We start from the raw sequence: 10,153 nt of genomic DNA, 5'->3' as shown, positions 1-10,153 counted from the left end.
AGAAATTTGTAACAACTTATAATACTTCTTTATGTTTATGCATGCAAATTATGATAAAGAAAAACAAATTAAGTTAATGTTATTGAAATTATATTATGTTTGAACCCATTATGGACTTGTCATTGTAAAATCATATTAAGGAGAAAGGAATAATATAGTAGTACATGGAAGGGAACATGTCCATTGAATGATGTCCAACTGCCATGACTTTGGTTATTTTTTTATCTTTAATTATGGATAATGTTGAAACCAATCTATATAAGGTCCTTTAATGCTCATTATGTTTATGTATTAAATCACATAACATTTTGAAATTATATAAGTTAAGTGGAAGAATGTTAGAATTAATTAATGAAATAGTTTTATACGTGACTCATTTGAAATATTATGATGGCCTAAATGTGATTTAATAAAATATAAGGACGTTAATTACTATGAGAAGTTATAATAAAATTAAAATAAAGATAAAATAAAATCAACTTAACGAACATTAGTTTATAAAAAGGATCAAGGTTTTGTCTAGCTATAAAGTTCTTTCGCAGTAAGTCATTAATAAAGTGTAAGATGAGAAAAGACAGACAAAGAGATAGATTGAGAGAAGGGGTTTAGAGAATAGAGATATTGAAAAACACATTCTTATTGGATCTCTGAATGATCAATGTTAATATCTTATTATGATTTATGTATGTTAATGTGTGAGAATAATGACTTTTAAGATCCTAGAGTAGTTTTTTTTAAAGAATTAAGAATGTATGAAAACTACAAATTAACTTACAAAGGACACCATAACACATACATGTAACTTATTAGAAGGCATGTAACTCGTTAGAAACTGATTATTTACCCTTGTTTAAACAATTAAAACAGGTTATTTACCCCTTGTTAAAATGTCGATTGAGGGAAAAAGAAAATCATAAGGCAACTATTGATTCAAACTAAGAAGCAAATCGAGGATGAGGTTAAAGCAAAACCACTTTGAAAAATTTAGTGGATATGAATTGCTAAAGCTAAGGGTACTTTTAAGGCAGTGTGATAGGTTTAACTGTTGGGTATAAACAAAGTCCCACATCAGAAAAAATAAGGACATGAGTTTATATACACATAAGATACCTCCATTGATAAGAGGCCTTTTGGAGTGGTACCAAAAGCAAATCCGTGAAAGCTTTGCCCAAAGCGGACAATATCTTATCAATGTGGAGACTTATGTGTATGTGTGAGTGTTGAACCTCTCCCTACAAATGGTATCAGAGCCCATGGTTCAGGTCTGGTGACCGGGCTCAGACGAGTACGTCCCTCCATGATCGGGTGAAGCCCTGGAAGGTGGGCTAGTGGCCGATAGCCTGGAAGTGAATCATGAGAGGTGGAAGAGCAAGATATGCTTAGTGTTTGACCATGAATTGTGAGAGAGAGGTGTTGACCATGGTGTACTCGAGGATAAGAAAGAAGACTTCCGCTGTAGGGGATGTGGTCCTTTGTTTGAGGGAAGGATGTTGGGTATAAACAAAGTCCCACATCAGAAAAACAAGAGATGAACATGTGTTTATATACAATAAGATACCTCCATTGATAAGAGACCTTTTGAAGTGGTACCAAAAGCAAATATGTGAGGACTTTATCCAAAGCAGATAATATCTTATCAGTTTGGATCATTGTTTTAATTGATTTATGTTACAAATTCCTTTTAATTTTTTTTGTAATTTAGTTGGTAATTTATTTTTGTAATTTACTTTAGTGCTCTTATTATTTTATTGCAACTTTTCCTACCATCCACTTTGGGATTTTACCATATTTTCTTTATGCTTTATCCATTTTCATTATATTTCCACTTCCATCATTATCGAGAAATCAAAAGAAAGAAAAATATAAACTTGTTATCTTCTTATTAAAACCTAAGTAAGAAAGAGATGAAATTTGTTAAGTATTTGATGAAATAATCCATAAAATTAACCACCTTTCATTGAACTAATTTTTTTCATTAGATTTAAAAATGAGTGTATGATGACTTTGTGACAAGAAAATCACATTAAATATTTTATTGTGAATAAAAGTAGAAAATAAATAAATATATATATATATATATAATGTTTTTAAGTCACAAAATCCAATCAGATAATGATTTTATATACACAAGTTACACTATTAAAAATGTGTTTTTTTGACTTTAAAATCAGTTTTTATAATAATGAAAAGCTAATGAATCTATTTGAAGAGTAACACTAGGCAGAGTAAAGAAGCGACTAGGAGAGTAACGACGAATGGCGTAGACTTTGAAGTTAACCTCTCTTCCATTATTTATCATTGTTTATAAGTGAACTGAAATGAATAAGACAAGAGAAAAATATACAAAAGAAAAAATATCCACTATGTGAAATCAAAGTAAATATTAAAGTATTAATTAAAAGAAGAAGAAAAACACATAACTCAACATAAATAACAATAAGTATATAACTAGTCTATTTACTTTTAGATCAGCACCATTTTTAACTCCATCCTCTTCTTTCCTTGCTTTTTATTCCTTTCAATTTATTTAGGGATAGAAAACAAAATTCAAAAATTAATTTTAAATTTACATTTTTGTTTTACAAATCGTTTTAATTTTCTTTTCAACTAAATAAATAATGTGCTATGGCTTTTTTCTCTATATCTATTATCTCATTCCGTTAATATCTTTTTTCTTTTTTTCATCTGTCTAACTATTTCGTTATAATAGTTCTTCTCTACTTAAATATAAGAAAATCTTATTGGAAGAAATTTTATATAAGCAAATTACAACTATTTCAAACTCATTTAATATTAAAATTAGTTAAACATTTAAAATTAAATTAAATTTTAAATCCATTTGAGTATTTTTAATTGAGTTTTATTAAATTTTTATATTTATTAATTACTTAAAAGTTTTTTTATTTTTTGTGTTATTTTTTTTTTTCTTAATTATGGGACGTGGTTGTTATTTTATCCTATAATTTAATTTACATATTAGGGCTTCTGAAAGTTTGGACAAATCCATTACAAAATTCACTAAATAAATATTAAGTTGAATTGGGTTATTGCAATTTTTATGCTAAACTTAATCCAATTCAAGTTATTCTTAAGCTCCGATTGGATTGAGTCAAATTTTAAAAAACTTTTTTTGTTAAAAATTGTAATTTTAAATTATCAACCTAATTAAAAATATAAGTCAATATTCACAAAAATTTTATCAATGTTTTAAAGCAAGTCAATTAGTTAAATAGTGATAAGATTTTCAAAACTAATTTAAGATATGAAAGAAAACAATATATCAGAAAATTTTCATGATACAAGTATAAAAGAAAGTATTGATTTAGGTGTGTACTAAATCTATCATCTAATCCATACAAAAATTAGATGTAATTGATTTATTTTAAATATACAAACTAATAAAATAATAATACATTTTATAAAAAAAAATTACTAAAAAAATTGTTAAAATATCATAATTCAAATTAGTTTGTTAAAATTGAATGACTTTAGCTGAATAATATATGAAAACAAATCCAATTTAAATGGGTTAAATTGGGTCATTGGATAACCCAACCCAATGAACATTCATAATACTTTTCACATGTTAAGAAATGTAAGAGATAGTGCATTAATAGTTATAAGTGATTCCTGAAAGTCATCTATAAATATGATAACTTCATCATTCAACTTATTTTCAACCAAAACATTAAGAAACTCTTGTTATATTAAGTTAACATTAATATTATCTTTAATTTTATATTAAACACAATATTTTCTTTTAATACATAGACATATAAGTAAGCAAAATCAAAAGATAAAAGTAAGATAAATCATCCAATTGACGAAAAAATTATACACTAACAACTTAATAAAAAATATAAAAGTTTTGATTAGTCAATAGTTTAAAAATATTAATAAAATTTCAATTGAAAATAACTAATTTTTACCAGGGTGTCGATACTCAATTAAACACATTTAAATTTACATATCATTTCTAATAAATGGGATTAAATATAAGTTATATATATAATTTGATAAAAACAAAAATATTAAATAAACTTATTAAGATGCTAAATGAGTGTAAAATGAAAAGGAAAATGATTTATATTAAAATTGACTAGTAATAGTTACTGTAACTACAGATGTGTCTTCTCTCCTCTTACGTAAGATTTTTCTTTGACTAGTGATGATTGCTTTAGAATATCTTTGTAGGGCATGCCGAGTGAGACTTAAACATGACTTGTAAATTGTAGCTCGTTGAAAGATCAACAAATTCTTTTTTTATTTTTTATTTTTCTGAGAAAGAAGGATGAACAAATAAGCAAATTAACGAGAGGTTGAAATTAATAGTAGTTGATTTTATAGCATTTGGTGTCAAAATTTTGGGAAGAAGGATCAGATAGATCGTAGAAGGCTTGTTATAGCAATGAGAAGTGAAGGGGTTGTGTTGTTGTTCTCCCTTCTTCTTCTCTGGCTGCCGATATTCTTCGAAATATGTTTGGGTGGAGATACTCTGAAGGCTAACCAGAACATAACTCAGGACTCCAATGGAAACCTTGTTTCATCAAACGCCACATTTGAGCTGGGCTTCTTTTCTCCTGCTGAAAAAAGTGGAGGGAAATACCTGGGTATTTGGTATCACGACTTGGAACCACAAACAGTGGTGTGGGTTGCCAACAGAGAACATCCTGTTCCAGATTCCGATGGAGTTTTTCGAATTGCGGAGGATGGAAATCTGGTGGTAGAATATGCATTCAGAAGCCTCTGGTCTTCTGAACTTGCAACATCCTCGTCCTCTAACAGAACACTGCAGCTCCTAGATTCTGGGAACCTAGTACTAAAAAAGGATGACTCTGAAGCGACATACCTGTGGGAAAGCTTCCAGAACCCAACAGACACGTTTCTTCCCGGCATGAAAATGGATGCGACTTTGTCGTTGACTTGTTGGAGAGACTCCTCTAACCCAGCACCTGGGAACTTCACCTTCAAGCTGACTCAAAAGGCTGAGACACGGAGCTTCGTTGTGCAATATCAATCACAAATCCACTGGGCACTTGATGAACTTGACACAGAAGCGTCTTCCCAGGTCGTATTTAATTTGTTGAACAACGACATCTGGAGTACTAAAACGTACAATTATTCTAACAAAACACTCTTCGTATCACAACCTTACATGTACTATAAATCAAGGCTTTTGATGAATTCTAGAGGGGAGATAGTGTTTTTCGAGTGGGATGAGGAAGACTCAAATTGGACTACGATATGGTCTGGGCCAGAGAACAAGTGTGACATACCTGATTATTGCGGGAGCTTCGGCCTATGTAGCAGAGATAACCTCATTCCGTGCAAATGTTTGCCAGGATTCAGTTCTATTCAAGGTTTTCCTTCTGATCGAGAATCGGAGTCCCAAGGATGTCAGAGAAAATCAACGACGTGTACCAGTACCAACGAAGACGTGATGTTCCTGAACTTAACCAACATAAAAGTGGCCGACCCAGACCAAGAAATTCCTACTAAAACAGAAGGAGAATGTCAATCCATGTGCATCAAAATGTGTCCCCAATCACAGTGTCAAGCATATTCATTTAATAGTTCCACGTATGGTGATCGTGGTTCATACTCGTGCAATATCTGGACGCGGCCTTTACCTTCTCTTGTCGAGAACTACCTGCGCGGTCGTGATCTTTCTATCTTGGTTAAGACATCAGATATAGGTAATTTATATATATTCTTAATACAATTAGTTGAAACTTCTAGATGATATTCATAGGTCAGTTAGAAGGATGGATTGAACGGTAAACTGATGAAACATGATTTAAGGCTGAATTAATGTATTGTTGTGTAGCACCAACTGCTAAATCGTGTGAACCTTGCGGCACATATGCCATTCCTTATCCCCTAAGCACTGGGTCAAACTGCGGAGACCCCATGTACAACTACTTCAATTGCAACAAACCCACTGGCAAAGTTACTTTTATGATTCCCGGACGAATATCATATTCATACCCACTAACTTGGATCGATGAAGATTCCAGAATGTTTTCCATTCAAACAGACGATTTCTATTACTTCAATTACAGTTTCAGCAGTCAGAATAGCACTGATTTTCCGTTTAAGGTAGCTGAGTACATTGAAGATGCCGTAATAAAAATCAATTGGCTACCAGCGCCAGAACCCCCCTGTAGTCAGCNTACAGACTGCATTAGTTGGCCAAATTCAACATGCAGAGCAACAGGGGAAGGTGGAAGTAGGTGCCTTTGTGATTCAAACTATAATTGGAATAACACATTAATGAGCTGCACCCAAGGTTAGGATTTTGTTTTAATCCTNTCCACTTTTCTATTTTTCTCCTTTAATACCCAAAAAATATTGCCAGATTAAAATGATTATAATGGTATTTTGGTAGTACAGTTATAATGGTGTTTGCCCTCATACTTTCTGCATTTTTTTTCCATTCTGCGACAGAAGAGCAATCAGGAAATCACTCAACTCGACTAGAATTGATTCTCTTAGCAACTCTTGGTTCCCTGGCTGCTGTGACATGCATAATAGCATTTGGCATCGTGTGGAGAAAGAAAAAATCCCTTAAACATGGTAATAATTTGAANAACCCAGCACCTGGGAACTTCACCTTCAAGCTGACTCAAAAGGCTGAGACACGGAGCTTCGTTGTGCAATATCAATCACAAATCCACTGGGCACTTGATGAACTTGACACAGAAGCGTCTTCCCAGGTCGTATTTAATTTGTTGAACAATGACATCTGGAGTACTAAAACGTATAATTATTCTAACAAAACAGTCTTCGTATCAAAACCTTACGTGTACTATAAATCAAGGCTTTTGATGAATTCTAGCGGGGAAATAGTGTTTCTGAAGTGGGATGAGGCAGAATCAAATTGGACAAAGATATGGTATGGGCAAGAGAACAAGTGTGACAAACCTGATTATTGCGGGAGCTTCGGCCTATGTAACAGAGATAACCTCATTCAGTGCAGATGTTTGCCAGGATTCAGTTCCATTCATGATTCTCGTTCTGATGGAAAATCGGAGTCCAAAGGGTGTGTGAGAAAATCAGCATCGTGTACCAAAGAGGGCGTGATGTTCCTGAACTTCACCAACATAAAAGTGGCAGACCCAGACCAAAAACTTTATACTCAAACAGAACGAGAATGCCAATCCTTCTGCATCGACATGTGTCCCGAATCACAGTGCCAGGCATATTCATTTAATATTTCGACAAAACGCGACGATAATTTATACTCGTGCAGTATCTGGACGCGGCCTTTACCTTCTCTTGTTGTTGAGAACTACGGGCGCGGTAGTGATCTTTCTATCTTGGTTAAAACATCAGATATAGGTAATTTATATATTGTTAATTCGAATAGTTGAAACTTCTAGATGATATTTGTATTGACTCGTCAGTTTGAGGGATGGATTGAAAGGTAAACTATGGAATATGATTTATGGCTGAATTATTAATTGTTGTTATGTAGCACCAACTGCTAAATCGTGTGAACTTTGCGGCACATATGTCATTCCCTATCCGCTAAGCACTAGACCAAACTGTGGAGACCCCATGTACAACAACTTCAATTGCGACAAATCCACTGGCAAAGTTAATTTTATGATTCCCGGACGATTATCATACCCAGTAACTTGGATCGATGAAGATTCCAGAATGTTTGCCATTCGAACAGACGATTTCTATTACTTCAATTACAGTTTCAGCAGTCAGAATAGCACTGATTTTCCGTTTAAGGTAGCTGAGTACATTGAAGATGCCGTAATAAAAATCAATTGGCTACCAGCGCCAGAACCCCCCTGTAGTCAGCNTACAGACTGCATTAGTTGGCCAAATTCAACATGCAGAGCAACAGGGGAAGGTGGAAGTAGGTGCCTTTGTGATTCAAACTATAATTGGAATAACACATTAATGAGCTGCACCCAAGGTTAGGATTTTGTTTTAATCCTCTCCACTTTTCTATTTTTCTCCTTTAATACCCAAAAAATATTGCCAGATTAAAATGATTATAATGGTATTTTGGTAGTACAGTTATAATGGTGTTTGCCCTCATACTTTCTGCATTTTTTTTCCATTCTGCGACAGAAGAGCAATCAGGAAATCACTCAACTCGACTAGAATTGATTCTCTTAGCAACTCTTGGTTCCCTGGCTGCTGTGACATGCATAATAGCATTTGGCATCGTGTGGAGAAAGAAAAAATCCCTTAAACATGGTAATAATTTGAAGTTTTGCATGTTGAATTAAAAATCTTTTATCTTCATACAGATAATGAAATGCTATGTATCTGTTGGTACGGAGTTCAGATCGAGCAAGCACCCGAATTCAGGAGAGCTTGTATGAGAGTGAAAGACATGTGAAAGGTTTGATTGGCTTAGGAAGTTTAGAAGAAAAAGACATCGAAGGCATTGAAGTTCCCTTTTACACTTTTGCAAGCATTCTCGCAGCTACAGATAATTTTTCGGATTCTAACAAGCTTGGAAGAGGAGGTTATGGACCTGTTTATAAGGTGATTTGTGCAGTTTATCAAACTTTATTACCTATCTTGCATTGAATCCATGCAAAATGTTCTCATGATATAATGTATGGAAACCTTTTATCTAGGGAACGTTTCCTGGAGGTCAAGACATAGCTGTAAAGAGACTTTCAAGTGTTTCCACTCAAGGCCTGCAAGAATTCAAAAATGAGGTTATTTTGATTGCCAAACTTCAACATCGGAACCTTGTTAGACTGAGGGGCTACTGCATTAAAGGGGATGAAAAAATCTTACTTTATGAATACATGCCAAATAAGAGCTTGGATTCATTTATATTTGGTGAGACTCCAAATTCCATCACACAACCTTCTTGAGTATTCTTTAAGTATTACAACCATAACTTGGCTAACCTTGTTCTTGGTTTCAAAATGTGAAATTCAAACGCTGAAAGACCGGAGTCGAACTATACTGTTGGATTGGCCAATGCGGTTTGAGATAATAGTAGGCATTGCACGAGGCATGTTATACCTTCATCAAGACTCTAGATTGAGAGTGATTCATAGAGACATGAAAACCAGCAACGTTCTCTTAGACGAGGAAATGAATCCAAAGATATCTGACTTTGGTCTTGCAAAAATATTTGGAGGAAAAGAAACTGAAGCAAGTACAGGGAGAGTGATGGGAACCTAGTAAGTTCACCATGTACTCTGACATTGTTATTTTTCTGAATATAATGTTCCATAAAAACTTTGATTGTTTTCTTCTTGAAGTGGATACATGGCTCCAGAGTATGCTTTGGATGGACTTTTTTCAGTGAAATCTGATGTTTTCAGCTTTGGGGTGGTCCTACTGGAGATTCTTAGCGGAAAAAGGAACACAGGATTCTATGAGTCCAATCAAATTTCTAGCCTTTTGGGTTATGTATGTTTATTGTGTTGCTGTCTTGTGTTGTTTTTGTGACTTATATTGACTCCTGAATCATTTTTTTTGACATTATATTTATCAGGCATGGAACTTATGGTCAGAGAACAAGATACTGGATTTAATGGATTCTAGTCTTGGTGAATCATGCAACGAAAATCAATTTTTCAAATGTGCAGTTGTTGGATTATTATGCATACAAGATGAACCAAGTAATCGACCCAGTATGTCAAATGTTTTGTACATGCTTGACGTAGAGACAACAATCATGCCAATTCCCACCCAGCCAACATTTTTTATGAACAAGCGTTATTCAAGTTCAGCTTCTTCTTCTAGCAAACCAGAAATAAGTCTGCAATTTGACAGCAGTTATGAACAAGGTCGATAGTACGTGATGAAACCTTACATGAAATCTATATCTTGTTATTTTAGTTGTATTTTATAACAAGTTAGGATTTTTTTGTATTGTTTTAAGCTCTTTTATTGGGACCGGGAATCTTTATATACAGAGAGCTAATGTTTTATTTTGTATCTGCTAATGTTTAAGTTTCTGTATCTCATAATGTTTATTTATAATAGTGAGTATAAGTTATTTTAGAAGATTGCACTTATATCACTTATCTCTTTGAACATGTTAAATGATAATCTTATAGTTTTAAAATTCTTCTGAATGAGATTCATTCTTATTTTTGAATAATATTTACATTTTGTATATTTTAAACTCAATACTTATTTTTTCTTGTAATAACTA

At 33.2% G+C, this 10,153-nt stretch overlaps 1 protein-coding gene across 2 annotated transcripts; it reads left to right on the top strand.

The window, feature by feature from the left end:
- The first annotated feature begins 4,278 nt into the window (after positions 1-4,278).
- Positions 4,279-9,943, top strand: LOC106762272 (G-type lectin S-receptor-like serine/threonine-protein kinase At4g03230). Of its 2 annotated transcripts, none has more exons than XM_014646078.2 (8): positions 4,279-5,696; positions 5,828-6,289; positions 6,451-6,576; positions 8,312-8,514; positions 8,610-8,820; positions 8,933-9,170; positions 9,252-9,402; positions 9,488-9,943. In XM_014646078.2, exons 1-8 carry the CDS (start codon positions 4,409-4,411, stop codon positions 9,788-9,790), a joined length of 2,982 nt encoding a protein of 993 aa, XP_014501564.1. In that variant the 5' UTR covers positions 4,279-4,408; the 3' UTR covers positions 9,791-9,943. The 2 variants fall into 2 exon arrangements, with proteins under 2 accessions (XP_014501564.1, XP_014501563.1); XM_014646077.2 differs by having other exon boundaries at positions 6,448-6,576.
- Positions 9,944-10,153: the final 210 nt, after the last annotated feature.

Source organism: Vigna radiata, chromosome 5, assembly GCF_000741045.1.
Source record: "Vigna radiata var. radiata cultivar VC1973A chromosome 5, Vradiata_ver6, whole genome shotgun sequence".
Taxonomy (NCBI): domain Eukaryota; kingdom Viridiplantae; phylum Streptophyta; class Magnoliopsida; order Fabales; family Fabaceae; genus Vigna; species Vigna radiata.
This window is presented reverse-complemented; position numbering and strand designations above follow the sequence as displayed.